The sequence below is a fragment of the Poecile atricapillus genome, chromosome 20 (genome assembly GCF_030490865.1).
Source record: "Poecile atricapillus isolate bPoeAtr1 chromosome 20, bPoeAtr1.hap1, whole genome shotgun sequence".
Lineage (NCBI taxonomy): Eukaryota > Metazoa > Chordata > Aves > Passeriformes > Paridae > Poecile > Poecile atricapillus.
The window spans coordinates 5,518,824-5,534,426 of NC_081268.1; the positions used below are offsets into that span (position 1 = coordinate 5,518,824).

Below are 15,603 nucleotides of genomic sequence, written 5' to 3' on the forward strand. Positions count from 1 at the left end.
GCTGCCCACAAATTATGAGACAGATACACATCCTATAATCAACTCCCCAAGTTCATGCAAGGAAGGGAAGAGCCTTCATTCTGTAACACAATCCTACACTTGAAAAAGACAACTTCTGAGGGGAAACTGTACAAGCACAGGAAGTTAAATCAGTCAGGGAATTAATGCTTTAGGTGTAGGTAACACTGTCTCTCCAACCCATTCTGAGTACTATCCAGAGTAAGCCATTCACCCCCACAGAGAGATATCAGCCTTAATCCATGTTTAATACACAAATTAGCATGGAAAAATTATGCCACAATAACTTATGTGAGAGACTATTCCTTCCACAGTTCACGACAACATCTCAAAAAACTGAGATTGAAGGACAAATGGAGAGAAATGGAAATTATTTACTTCAAATCGGTTATGATTTCTCTCTGTTTTAGGGGATAAAAATGATGTGACTCCCTGTTCCAACCTAAAGGTCCATTCCTTCTCCAACATTCCCATTTTTCTCTGAAAAATTGGGACTAATGGAGAGGCATGGCTGGGGCAGCCACAATACTGAAAGCTGATGTACCATTCCACTGCCTCCCTTCACACCAAGGAGGGGGCTGAACTCTGACAAGCCACATACATATTTCCCCCCTTTACATCTATTCAGTACAATTTAACTGTAACTGCAGTCATTTTACTGCAAATAAGGAAAAATACTGAATAAAATCAGCACAATTTCCTATTAATGGCACCTGCTGGTTGATAACTCTTCATTCTGCTTTACGCTTCACCTTAACTGAATTCTACCTAACAGACACTCAAAACAAACGCGGATTTTTCTTCCACCCCATAAAACAGAGCAGTGCCTCCCACTAAATTAATGTGCATGATGGGAATATACAATCTCTTCAGGAATATCTTCATGGCTAGAATAAAAACAGATCAACACATCTCCTTGAGAGCAGTGGAACAGGGCTACTTTTCATACTTTAGAGCCAAAATGGGATCATCATAAATTTAGAAAGCTACAAAGAACATTATCCTAATTCTCCATCATTAAATATAATTTTTCCTTGAATTAAATAGCCAAACTCTCATAATTTTTGTGTGTGACTTCACTACAAATCTTTGCAGGTTTTTTCCCCCCCTCCCTTAAACGGCCTTATTTAAAAAAGTAGCCATCTGTAAAGTTACAATTTTGAAGAACAGTGGCATTTTGTGTATTAAATGAAATTTTCTGCCAAGAGAGCTGGACTTTTGCCCTGGTCCTACTGCTGCTACAGATGTGTCAAAGAGCATCAGTAATGACTTTCATCAGACAAGGATAAAATTCCCTTCTGCCCACTGCTATTTTCATTGAAAACACACTGGAGGAAAAGTATAAAGTACTCTGTACACCTGGATCATGTCGTGTTTAAGCCCTTAGTTCTACTACAATCAAGTTTTATTACACCAGAGCAGGTCATCTTCAGATTTGGATGTACCACAGAAGCTTCAGGAGGAGAAAGGAGTGGAGAGAGGGGGATGTGAGGCTTCTCCAAGGTCTCTCACTTTTGTTTTCCCAGACTCAAAGGATGCCCCAGCCTTCAGCTGCAATGCTGCTGCTTAATCCTATAGATCTCACAGGACACTCCTTTAAAGCAGCCCAAAGCAGGGCAAACAAAGGTTATGTTCTGTCCATCAGTCCCACTGCAGCAGACTAGAACCCTGCTTCCTTTGAACAAAAGGAGGCTGCTTCTTTAAAGGTTATTGAGCATTAAACAAACTTATTAATCTGTGCTGGTAATTAGAGGGATGTTTTACTTAGAATGGAGGCCAGGGGCAGCAGTTGGCCCTGAAGAGGAGAGCTGGGGTCTGTCCTTGTCCACGGGCAAGATGGCACCAGGTCTCTCTCCAGTTCAGACTCACCTGTCCCCAGTGCTCCCCTTCACTGAGAAACATTAACCCCTGCAAGTGGCCACAGAAATGCCAGCTGTGACTTCCCAGGAGCAGTACAAATAAACCTGATCTCTCCCCTGCACTACAGCTGTTTGCAGGATTACTTTCAAGTTGTTTCCAGAAAAGGGGGGGGAAAAAAAGCCAGGGAAAAGAGAAATAATCAGTCTCAAGCTAAATCTAACACTAAAGAGCCAAGTTACCAGGGTTGATCCTGCTGATCCTCAGTTCAGATGAGGGTTATGTTAAGGAAAGTGCAAAAAGCACTCACACATCCTGGTTTCCAACCTATGACAAACCTGTTTTTCCTGGAAATGCTTTAAAAGCAGATAAATTTGTTTTGGTCAATGTACTGACACCTGTCTTAAGACCACTTCCTCAGCTGGCATCAGGCAGCCACAGCAGCAGCTGTTTATAAAATCAGATGGGAAGAATTAGATTGTCCCAAAAGACAGATAGTTCTGTCACCTTAAATACTTCCTCTGGGGACAATTTTTTCAGCAGTATTAGGAAGAACATTAATTTTCCAAGAGCTGCAAGGGGGTAAGGAAGCAGTGAGACCTGCACCCAGCTGTGAGCATGCAGTATAGGAGGGAAATTTCCCACCAGATTTCTTTCCAACCCATCCAGAGCAGTACAGTATATCCAAATCAACACACTAACATTTCTAGAGCATGTGTAACAACATAATCACTTCCTGACAACTCCAAACTGTAGGTCACAAACAACTGGAGAAAAGTGTGGGCATGCAATTCCAACACCCCTTGTTTGCAGCTAGCAGAGAACTAAAAAATCATCCAAATATGAAATGCTTTCCTAATTTAAGTGTCCTAAAAGCAACTTCCATCTCCCAGATGTTTAAAGCTAAAGCTGCATTATAGACATTTAATTATATGGCAGCAAGAGCAGGTAGCCAAAGACTAAGAGATGGATCACATCACAAAGAGATTCAGAGCCAGAAGCACCCACAGCTTCAGGAGTTGCTTTTCCAGGCTGCAGGTAAAGAACAGCGCAGGAGGATCCCACCTGTAGAGGGGAACTCATCACATGGCTGCATCTCAGTACACAATTTACCAATACCATTAAAAATAAAACCCAATATGACCCAAGCTGAAAGAAGTGCTACAACCCTTATCCCTGCCCTGAGAATTCCTGCTTCTTCGTCACATTCCAGCCCTTTAAAACATTACTTCTGTCACCTCTCCTCAAAGATCTCACAGACAAATTTTTGCAAGGGGAATTGACAAAGTTATATACAGATGTACATGAACAACCCAAGTGCAAACACAGCATTGGAGCTACTTTAAAAACAGTTACAGACAAGGTCCAGTGCTGAGGACAGGGTGAGCAGAACAACTGCTGAACAAGGACTGAGGACCAGCCACTCTGGAAGAGTCTCCCAGGAACAATACCCAATCCATGGAGTTATCTACACAGCACGAGAAACCAGCAGTGATGCACATTTATAGCCCAGACTGCTGTATTGACACATTGGTCTGTGTCAACACAAACAAGGCTCACCAAGTTCTAGGGCTCTGTGGTACAAGTTTAAGTATAAAGTCCGACCTGTCACTAAAGCACTGTGACCATTTCACGTGTTAGCTCCTAACATGCTTAGTTCCTAAAAACCATTTTGTCAAGAGGTCAGATCTCGAGTTCAGGCTGATGAATCAGTGAAAAACACAGGCAGGGCAAATGCTGTGAATGACTGGTTCTCAGAAGGCTATTTTTATTCCTTTTCACATACAGCCACATCCCATAGCTATTCAGACCAGAGCTGTCCAGCATTCCCAAACACTGCCTAGCCTGTGACAGCCCAGCACCTTCCCCTGCAGAACCAGCACACACCAGCAATGCCAGATCTCTGGATTTCCAACAAAAGGATGCTCCAGTCCAAGATATAAGGTGTGGGTGCTCACCCAGATAAATACATTCTCTCCTGAAATCCCAAACTAAAGGAGCAGCAGCAACCTGCTGCTCAAATAGAGCCAAGAGCAGAGAACAGAAGTGGGTGGTGGCATGTGTTCAGAAAACAGTAACGTTAGCAAGCAGAGGCTCCACATGAGAGAAACTTCTCCCCATGCACCAGCAGGTTTTTTCAGACTGAGAAGCAGACGTGCAGTTATTTTCAGCCTTTGTATCAGACAGAAAAAAATTCTTTTCAAAATGAAGTGCTAGGCAGCAGCTTGGCTTATCTCCTCAGTACTCATGAACATATCCATGGGGGAGAGAATCACCCTGCAGGGCTGTGAGTGTCAGGAAAAATACCGGAGGAAATAGAAAAAAAGAAGACACAATCATGCTTTTTATTTCTTCACAAGAAAAGATAAACTCTTTGCATTTATACAGCAGCAGATAATACAGTTTAAACACTTCTTGTAACAATACATATCATTAGATTTATAAAACCTAAAAAACTCCTGTTCTAACATTTTTGTTGTTCCTGCCAAAGGTAAGAAACTAGTGGCTTATTTTAAAATTGTAACAGTTCATACAATATTTTCTGACAGTTACCAGCTATGGTCCATGCAATAAACTATCCTTTGGCTATGGCCAACTTTAAATTCTTCAGAGATTTCAGAATTCTCAAATAATAATGGAGAAAGCTTGAGCTAATACAGGAAGTTTTCTTCCAACTTGCATCATCTTCCATAAATACCTTTTCTCCTTAGAATTCATGTACAAATCAACCAGAACTTGACAGCAACTCGGCTCCTGGGCTGTGACTATTGTCACAGATGGAAAGAACACATATAATATAGTCCCTACCCATTAACTGGGAATAACATGTACTGTGTACTGTGTACACCTGGTGCTCTATACGTGGGCTCCAGCACAGGCCTGATAAGCAAATCCTCCTCCCTCCCTCAACTACCATAGACCAAGATTTAAATGACACAGTTTGTTTGTTGATTCCCAAAGGTCATGAACTAACAAAGAATTGCTTCACATTTATACTAATGCCTAAGAACACTGTGCAATCTAGGTAAGAGTAAACAGCACAGGGCATCTTGTATAAAATTTCTATACACAGAAATCTACATTTTCCATCCTTAAAATAAGACAACTGCCTCCATAGGTGAATTTCAGGAGCCACATCCACAAGGCTGACTAATCACAGCCAGCTTACCTCCATCATCCAGGGGCCGTTTCTGCACTCCATAACCGTAGACTGACGGGTCCACAAGCGTTGTAGAATTATTCAAGTGAGGAATATCTCCAATTTTAGCAGCAATCTATAAAAACATGATAAAAGCATTATCAGCAAAGTTGAAGTTTCAGCCACCACAAGTAAACACTCTTTCTCCCAATAAAGCATTGACCCCAGGCCAATCTCCTGTCAGGTATTTACTCTATAGGTGGATTTGTAACAAGGTGCTTCATTTGTAAAGCAAACAATTTTCTGCTTGCTTTTAATATTTGCTTAATTAAGATTATATTCACCCAGTTCCTCTTCCTGATCATAAGTAGACATTTACTCTCTGGGACATGATATTCAGGATTATTTGCTTGATGGATAGCTGACAAGCTAAATTTTGCTAAGAGGAGGGTTCAAACTAACCCACCAACTTTGTCCTGGAGAAGCTGCCACCACCAGAGCTGTGTGGGAGGACATGTGCTTCCTCCTGCATCTGTGCAGATCCAGACACACAGAAATGCACACTCACACACCCATCAGGGAGCAGAGGGAAAGAGTCAAAACACACAGCACAAGGACAGGTTTGGGAACTCCCTCTCAAAGACACTGGATCACTCTTGTTCACTGTGTGAGGAATAAGCCAGTGGGTAAACTATCAGTCCAGAATGTATTTCCATTTCCTGCAGTGGTCAGTACAGCACAAACACGACTAATGCTGCCTGTGCCTCTGCTTCCAACCCTTCCAGAGGGGAAACTGCCATTCCCTGCCAACCCAGAATAAAAGGAGTTTATTCACAGGAAAGAGGAGACAGTCAGGTATCACAGTAGCAGTGTGATACACTAAGTAACATCACTTAATACAAGTGAAAAGTTACGATCATCTCTAGTGACATTTAGGGGACAGCTGTACAGGTGGGTGCTGACAACATGAGCTCTTCCAGCTGCTGTCTGAGCTAACTGGTGGAAACCCATCCTAGAAACACCCAGGTGCATTCCCTGCACCCCACTTAACACCCTCCCAGGGACAGGCAAACTGCAGTCTCCCACTGCCTACATAAAGTATTTCGCTGTAATAACAAGTGCAGAATGTAAGTAGCTACAGAGCAAATATAGAGTACACTGTATGCTAGAGCATTTGCTGCCTTTTCCAGCAAAAAGAAAATCATTGAATTGAGTCTTTACCAAGAGACTGATCTCACTCCATTATAAATGGATTTCACCAGAGAATAAGCAACAGGAGCAGATGAAAAAGCATTTTACAAAGATGCTTTCAATGACCAGTATATCTAAAGATTTCTAATATTAGTGTTTCACTGCAACAGAAAGACATCTACAGTAACTCTGCCTGTTGTTACTATCTTCTGCTGCAGTGGAACAAACAACTACCCAAGATGCAGAACCACAGGGTACTGCAATAAAGCTATTTGAAATAACCTTGAAAGATTGAGAGTACTGCTTTTAGAAAGAGAACAGCAAACATTCTGTTCAATGACTTCTGTGGAAAGGGCTCCAAGTTTGGACCATTTTCTCCTTATAGTCCATTCTGTCCTCCTTTTGGAAAGTCAGTAACTTTGTTGTGTTAGAAATGTCAGAGCTAGAGAATAAAATCTTCCACTGGGACCACCTGTAATCCTGCAGTGAAGCTGCCATGATGAGCATTTTGTAGATCAACATTTCCAATAAGTCTCCAGAAAGCTGGCTCTGAAAGCATTAGCACACCTTGTCTCCTCCAGGAGGGAGGGCCAGGTGATGCTCTACTCTTTAGTTAAATTGTTCTGTATCCATGGGTTCAGCCCTTTGCCCACATACTTCCCCCTTATGTTAGGGATGAAGAGAATTTTAACAAAATACAAAGAGCAGAGATATTTTCTGACTACTTCAACACTGAAAAATCGAGACTTTAAAATACATTTTACAGCAATCTATTAATAGCTTTCATACAGTAACTTACAACATAGACCAAAAGGAACAGTGTTAGGTGTAACATACCCAGACATATTTTGGGACATGTGATTTTAAGAAGTTCTTCAAGAACTCTCTTTCTGTTATTTACCGTGACTTACAAGTTATGGATGATCCTTTAGAGGTGAAATTACCCACCACAAACTCCAGGAATAATAAAAAACAGTCTGTAGATAGCAGAAGCTGGCTTAGGGAAGGAAGGCAGCCTGAAGTACAAAGGTGTTCAGGAACAGTTTGCTGGCACCAAGGCTGTCTACTCCCAACTCAGGGGAGCTTTGTGAACCCCTGCTCATACTGAGCACACAATGACCACCCTGGCACAGAATCCTCCAAGTAAAGGGGAAAGCAAGAGTGTTAAAGCAATTTTTACATTATCAGCTTTTAGGATATTTTCCTTTCCCCAACGCCCCCCCACCTTTTATTTAAACTTGTACCCTTATCTCTAAAGCCTCCCAGCTGCCACTGGATTACAGGCAGATAACGGTGCCACCTCACCACAGCAGGAAAAAACAACCTGCAAAATTAAGAGCTGAGCTTTTAAAGTACATATAACAGCTAAAATACATTTTAACATCTCAGGTTCAACTTAAAATAGGACGCTCAGTTTTTATGATAGGTTCAGCAGAGAGGTAAGCACAAAAATTAGGACATGGCAAAAGCAAGCAGACCTAGCCCTTATCAGCCTAAATGACCTTGAGTAATATACTGCTGTTAGCCACTGCTTTTGTCCTGCTCTATGTCAGCCTTAGGTTTTTTTTCCTCCTTCCCCCCACTCCCCAAACCAAATACACCCATTTTGTCAAGCTTTAAAATACAACGGGAAAAAAGCATCACTGTTTTGGCACCTAAATTCCCCAAATTTAAATTTAAAGCAAAGACTTCAAAGGACACAAACACAAGCCCCAGCTAAAAATTGCAATGGTAAAGCCAAGAAAAACAAATGAATCCACTAAGTTGTGTGAGAGATACAAGTTTTTCTATACCTTCCATTTCTGTTCTCATATACATTTAACAGGCAGAAAAATAACAATACAAAATACAAAATACAAAGTAATACAAAACCACTTCTATACATGAAGCTTCTTTGCTAGGCACACTCAAACACCAATATCTGCAGAACTCAGCTTTCAAGAGAACAGGCCCAGCTTCTATGAAAAACCTCTCCATGGTGCCCTGCAAAGAACAGCAACAGATAAAATCACCAATTCTAGGTATTAGCAGGATAAAAAAAAAAATAAAAAAATAAGGCACTGTCATCTGACCCTTCAGACTATTCTGGTCCTTGTTCTGCTTCTCTCATTCACTCAGCAGAACACTTGAGCTGGGGTGACACACATTTCTCCAGAGCTCTGTAGAAAGCAATAAAACCATCCACCAGTTAAGCTTCATGTCACAAGTGCTTTTTCCTAAATACCAGAGTAATTGGCAAAACCTAAATGTATTTGAGGAAGAACTGAAAAAGGACTCTGCAAGGGAGCAAAGAAAAATTTGTCCAAGACCACTCCATCACCATGGAAATTAGAAGTTAGAGCATGATATAGAAAGTGATTCGAACACACAGCCTGTTGACTCTGTCAGTCTCAGGATATTCCCCATTTTTGAGGTAGCCAGGATGTCACATCACAGGCTCAGCCCTTCCTCTCCAGAGCATTCCCAGAACACCCAGCAAGACACTGCTTAGACAGTAAGAACAAAACTTAAGGATGGTCTGAGAGAAATTCATTTTAGTCCAAAGTACAAGCAGCTCTGCTTATTTTCTGACCCCACTATTCAAAAGGGGAGCAAACATCTCTCTCACTCTCACCCACTCCAAAATGCCATTGAAAAGCCACCCTGCCTGGGAGCAGCTGGAAAGATCAGTCCTCACCTAAGAGCCACCAATCCACTTGAGATGTGGTGTAGAAGATGCAGGACAGAGCAACTCAAAGTCTCAGCACTGCCTTGAAAAAGTAATTCTTCATAAATCCTAAATATTTCAGAGTCCACAAAAAATCCATGCAAGTCCAGCATAAACACTGAAAGCAATGTAAAGTAATTCCTTTCAAAGATATTCCAGGTTTTCTAGTCTTATATTATCTCACATCCCTGTGGCTCTGAGGAATGCAGCTACTTTCCTTTAATCAGGAAAGTCTTCCTTGTCCTGAAGTTATGTCCTTGTTTAGATACTCAGAACCAAGCACTGTATTCTACAGCCTGATTATAATGTTATGGCTCTCATGAGAACTGAATTCAGTAAATTTGATTACTGGTCTTACATGTGACACAAAACCTTGAAAGATTCAAATGTCAAGCCAGGGATGATCAACCCATAAAGTAAGAACTATGCCTGAATTTCTTTCCTCCACTCCCTCATTCCCTTAGAGCAAAAGGAATACTCCAAAAAGGCCAAAACCAGGACAAAAGCTGTACCAGATCAGTACAGCCCAGGCAAATATAACACCAAACACCCTCGGTGAAAGCTCTGCCATCACCTCCAGAGAAATATTAGGTGTAGCTGCCTTTTCATTTTCCCCTGACTCTCAACCAGGAAGTTCCATCACAGATTGCTTGGGTGGTGGGGCAAATATCCACCACCTGAGCGATGAACAGCATTTCCAGTGACATTTGGTAACAAGTCACTAGAGACAATTTAGTTCTGTACAACAGAAGACCACCTGCTCTCTCACCCAGCCTCTACAGAACTCAATTAAAACAAGTACTTTCACAGGGGAAGGAAAGATTTTAGCACTCCAACAGCCCTTTTCATCCCACAAACACTAATGGGAAAAAATCATATTCAACAGGCATCAAACAACTCATTGCACAAAAATGTAGGACACTGCTCTCCCACAAACACATGTAGAGCCCACATTTCCCAACACACTTGTTTTCAGGGTGAGAGACAGCCAGAAGGTTGCTGCTGGGATCTTCCAGTTTAGACTAACACAAGTTTTAGGCTTATGGAAATCCAGCACGTACAGAATAATTGCAGCAAGTATAATGAACTTAAGAACAACAAAATCAAGTAAGTGATCACAGTCAGGGCACAGGATTATTTATTATTTATTATTCCATCTCATGCATGTGTTGGGGCCCCACAGATTCCCCCTACAAACATGCTGACAGCAGTCAGCCTGCTCCAGCTCAGATCCATCTGCAGTCAGTGCTGTGTTTAAGCCCAGGATCCTCTGAGGCAACACTTTAACCTGTTACTGATCATGAGTGGTACACACAGCTGCACATTCAACACAGAAGGGTCTGGGTGGAAGGAACCTCAAAGATCATCTTGTTCCACCCCCTGCCATGGTCAGGGTCACCTTCCACCAGCCCAGGTTGCTCCAAGCCCCATCCAACCTGGCCTTGGACACTTCCAGGGATCCAGGGGCAGCCACAGCTTCTCTGGGCAACCTGAGCCAGGGCCTCACCACCCCTACAGGGAGGAATTTTTTCCTAGTATCTAACCTAAATGTCCCCTTTTTTAGTTTGAACGCATTTTCCCTTGTCCTGTCACTACAGTTCCTGATGAAGAGTCCAGTCCCTCTCCAGCTTCCCTGCAGCCCCTTCAGATCCCGGAAGATGCTGTGATGTCCCCATTCAACCTTCTCTTCTCCAGGCTGAACAGCCCCAGCTCTCTGTCTGTCTCCACAGGGCAATTGCTCCAGACCCCTGATCATCTTCATGGCCTTTTCTGGACTTGAAACACCCACAAAATAATTTCAACAAGCTGCACTTCAACAACAATTATTTTCTTTTACATAAATGGCTTATTCAACTGCTAACAGGTGGCAGCATTATCGGATATTTAAATATGATGTTCTTGTAATGAGAGGCCTTCAGTAAGATACAACCAGGTCAAGTCAAACACACAGCTGCAGCACCTCTCAATTTAACTGCATCAAGCACATAACCCTGTCTGGGTGCTCAGACATCACATTTCAAGGACATGGCACTTTCACAGTGACTGAAAGAAGCAAGGCCTGGCTCACCCTGGAGCAGCTCACACCCCACCAGCCTATGCTGAGAAGGAAACCAATGGCCCCAGAGCAGCTCCTGGTGTCCTGGGAGATGCAGTGTGTGGATCTACACTGCCAGGTCACTGCACACTGCACAGAACATGGAGTGGCTGCCACACTGATTCCCCAGCGAGCTGACAGTGAGGGGACAGCAGCTCAGTTCCACTACAGAGAGCACTTGAGAGGTCTTAGGGTTCAGCTTAGTTTCCTCAGAAGTTTGTCAGTGAAATATCTGTCTGGACAACAGAAAGGGATTTCTCCCACCTGGCCTGTAAAACTGGAGAGAATAAAGTCAGGGTCCTTGAGCACCAGGTGGGCTCTGGTCCTGGCACTCAGTTGTGTTACAGCCCCTTAATATGCAGTTACTAAGCACAAGTGCAACCTGTTCAGAGATGCAACAAACACCTGTGACAGACGTGGAACAGGAGATGTGAAGAACAGCCACATATCTGCGCTGTGAGCAGCAGCTTCTTGTTCTGCAGCCACTTTCCACCAACTGAGGAGCACACAAACACCTGGAACATCCTGTACTGAAGGTGAGATGTTGATTCCTGCAGGTCTGGGCACTTTCACTGAAACTTCCCATTTTAGCACTGTGTAAGTTCATGGATTCCTCTGGGGAGCACCTCGCTCCCCCCTCCCTCTCTCCCTGGAGGAAATGCCAAGCTCCTGCTCTGCCAAAATTTGTATTCACAGAATCAATCAGTTTGGGAAAGATCTCTGAGGTCATCGGGTCCAACCTGATCACCACCTTGTCAATCACAGGATGGCACTGAGTGCCACATCCAGAGTTCCTTTAAACACCTCCAGGGATGGTGACTCTACCACCTCCCCAGGCATCCCATTCCAATGTCTAATAACCCCTTCTGTGAAGAAATTCCTTGCAATGTCCAACCTAAACCTTCCATGGCATATCTTAAGACTGAGCGCTCTTGTCCTGTCGCTGGTTGCCCAGGAGACGAGTCCGACCGGCACATGGCTACAATCACAGGTGCTTGGACATCGTGATAAAGCCCCCCCGAGACTCCTCTTCTCCAGGCTGAGTGGCCTCATCTCCCTCAGCCGCTCTTCATAGGACACACCAGACCCTTCCCCAGCTCCGCTGCCGATCTCTGCCCGATGAATCGCTCAGCCCACGCACAAGGCCCCGTCTGAAACACGAATGGCACCAGCTCACACCCACCCAGAGCCCAGGGCCAGACGGCCGCGGGCCGCCCCCTCCCGCACAGCAGCGCTGCCAACCATGCACCAACCACGGCCGCGACTGTCAGAGCCCCGCCGCCTCCTCAGGGCAGAGCCCCGGGACTCCGCTCTCCCGGCGGAGGGGCAGCGGGGCCGCGGCCCTGCCCCGCCTCCGCTCCGCGGCCTAGCGGCGCCCCGTGGCCTCCTCCCGCCCGCCCCCGGCCCGCCGGCCGGCGCCTCACCTGCCGGGCCCGGTGCAGAGCGTCCACGAAACCCTCGGGCTTGATTCCCACGGGCGCCGCGCTCTGGCTCTGCCCCTGCGCCAGCTCCGCCATGGCCCGCGCCCGTCCCGCCGCTCCGCCCGGGGCCCGCGCCCGGAAAGGGAAGGAGCCCCCCGCTTCCGCCGGAAGTGCCCCGGAGGGGCGGGGCCGGGGGGGCTCGCGCCGCGGGGCGGGGCCACTCGCGCGCCCCTGGGGTGGGGATGGGGAGAGGGGCGGGGCCAGGACAGGCCACGCCCCCCGGGGACCCCGCGCCCGCCCCTGGGACGGGGCTGGGGACACGGCGGGGACCGGGAGAGCCGCTGTGCCGGACCGTGCCACCCCCTGCCACCCCCTCCCCGCCCTGACATCCCATTCCTGACCCTGCCATCCCACCCACACCTGCTCTATCCCATCCACACCTGCTCTATCCCATCCACACCTGCTCTATCCCATTCCTGACCCTGCTCTATCCCACCCACACCTGCTCTATCCCATTCCTGACCCTGCTCTATCCCATCCACACCTGCTCTATCCCATTCCTGACCCTGCTCTATCCCACCCACACCTGCTCTATCCCATTCCTGTCTGCACTGCCGTGTCCCCGCCGGTTCCATCCCTGCCTGTTACATCCCATCCCATCCCTGCCAGTTCCATTCCATCCCTACCTGTGGCCATCCTCTATCTGCTCATGCAATCCTCTCTGTGCCATTCCATCCCTGCCCCTGCCATCCCATCCCTGCCTGTGCCATCCCAAGCCAGGCTGTGCCGTCCCCTCCATCCGTACTGTGGTGTCCCACCAGAACCCTCACTTAACCCCTCCCTGGAACACACCTCCCATGGTGCTCGTTTCCTGCTTGGTTTAGTCCGTGTGTTTGAGGACCATGTTCTGACTCACACGGCCATGGTTGGACACTGCCATGGTGTTGGTGACACTTTTCACAAAGCTTCTGGCCACAGAAGTTCTCTGCCAAGAACTGGAGCTCTGGAGGTGCCCAGTTTTCTTTCTTTTCTTTCTTAAGCAAAAGTCCACTTATTTTAGGAAAAGGGACACAGCCCATGGGGGAAGGATTTTAACCACAGAATCACAGACTGGTTTGGGTTGGAGGGACTTTAAAGCCCTGCTGGTTCCACCTCCTTGCCTTGGCAGGGACACCTTCCATTAGAGCAGGTTGTTCAGAGCTCCATCCAGCCTGGCCTGGAGCACCACATCACCTGAGATGATCTCTGTCACCACAGCCATCCCATCATCTTCTGGACATGACAGAGGCAACATCTCCAGCCATGCCCAGGGCTTTGCTTCTTCCTCTCTTGGAAACAGCCCAGAGACTTTGGATTCAGGGAATTTTCCCCTCCTGACTCTGGCTGGGAAGGCTCAGTGTGCTCAGCACCAGCCTCTTTCCCCGGGCATACCCTGGGTGGGGGATCACCCCAGCTGCCCACTTGGCTCTCAGGGGTACCCTGTTCTGAGCAGGATCCACCCCCTGACCCTCCAATGCCAATCTCAAAGCGGCTGAAGAGGTGACCAAACCTGAAGCCTAAAGCCACCAATGCTGGGACACCAGCAGGGAGAAGCTGGAACCTTCCTCACCAGACCCAGTGTGGTGCTCAGGGCTGTGAGAGCTGAATTTTGGAAGCCCCAAGCCCTGGCAAGAAACAGAAAAGTCTCCTTGGCAACTGGGCAGGACCAGCTGAGGGGCCAGGCTGCTGGGAGGGTGACAGCCAGCCTCGGCACTGGAGCTGGCAAGAAGAAGACATCAGGCAGCAATTGAAAAGAGGGAAATTACAGGCCTTAAACACGTCCAGAAACAAATTTCTGATGTAAATCTTCCTTTAGAGGAATAAAAAAAAAAAAAAAAAAGAAAAAAGCAAGGGAGTGATTCTACTCCTCCATCCCCCGGCTCCCCCCGCCCGAGGCACACACACACCTTTGCACACACACGCGCTGAAATTAGTTGTGACAGCTGAAATTCTCCACTCATCGGATGCTGTTTGACAGGCTACTTAAAAAAGGAGGAGGAAAGGAGAAAAAAAAAAAAAAAAAGGAGAAGAAGAAGAAAATGGAAAGTGGTTTGGTGTCGCACGGGGGAGGCAGAGGGGGGTGATGTGGTGGGGGGTTTCAAGTGATACAAGACGCATAATTCAGGCTTCTTGGATTGCAAAAGCTCCTCTTACCTAAAGGGCCTGCTGCCTTTATTTTTATCCAAATGGCTCAATTACTGCAAAGCCCCACAGAGAAAATTATGGATGTTTGCCTCTATTTTTCTCCCCTTGTCTCGACAACTGTAGATATTTTGTTTTCCTTCTTTCCATCTTTTTTTCTCCTTTTTTTTTTTTTCCTCCCGTGTGACGATGGTGGTTGTGGGGGGTAGAAGGTGGCTGGAAATGAGGATGGGGAGATGTAGGGGACCTTGGGTGAGGGGTGGGGTGCTGGAATGTGTTGGCCCTGCCACCATCACATACCTTGGTCCTCTCTCCATCTCCCCTGCGTCACCTCACACCTTGGCTCCTTGCATCCCCATCTTCCCCACAGCTCCCACTCTTCTCCCTTCCTCCAGCCCTCTCTCCCTCTCTTCTCCCCCACCTCCCTCCTCTCCTTCCCCCTACTCTCCTCCCCACCACCCCCTCCCTGTGCCTCTCAAAGCCACCGTAATAGCAGCTTGTTTGGCACTTCACTTGGTCTCAATGAGAAAATTCCCCTCTCTCCCTCTCTTTGCCTTCGTTATTTCCAAACCCTGCAATAGCTCCTTTGCTCAGGGCTGCGGGAAGTGCCCATTTTTCAACATTTTTCTTTGGCTTATGTTTGTCATCCTCTGAATTACCGCACCAGGGAGTCCAGTCAGCCCGACACTGGGCCCTGCTATTCACGCCTCTCCTGCTCCTTGAGATCATGTAGGGAGAAATTAGTTATTTATTTCGAGCACCACTGCAATGCACTTCCCCACACAAGTGTTTGTTTTGATCCCCCGCTGGAAAAGGAGGCTCCACAGGGAGTGACGGTGCCACGGCAGTGCCGGGTCCACTTGGAGATGCGCTGAGGGCAGGGCAGGGTGTGGGAGGACCCAGGGATTCCTGGCAAAGCTGTGAACACAGAGACCCCCATCATGGTCCCCCAGCTTGCTGAGCTGCCTTTCTGCAGGTCCTGAGAGTTTCCAGG

The 15,603-nt window shown here is 46.5% G+C and overlaps 1 protein-coding gene across 3 annotated transcripts in view; it reads right to left on the bottom strand.

Annotated features, from left to right (window-relative positions):
* The window catches only part of FUBP3 (far upstream element binding protein 3), a 39,533-nt gene extending 26,953 nt beyond the window's left edge, over positions 1–12,580 (bottom strand). For all 3 annotated transcript variants that reach the window (XM_058853548.1, XM_058853549.1, XM_058853547.1), the window contains exons 1-2: positions 12,432–12,580; positions 5,045–5,150 (exon numbers count right to left, since the gene is read on the bottom strand). In XM_058853548.1, coding sequence (XP_058709531.1) covers positions 5,045–5,150; positions 12,432–12,524 — 199 coding nt within the window. In that variant the 5' untranslated portion in view covers positions 12,525–12,580. The remainder of the gene's footprint in view (positions 1–5,044; positions 5,151–12,431) is intronic.
* Positions 12,581–15,603: the final 3,023 nt, after the last annotated feature.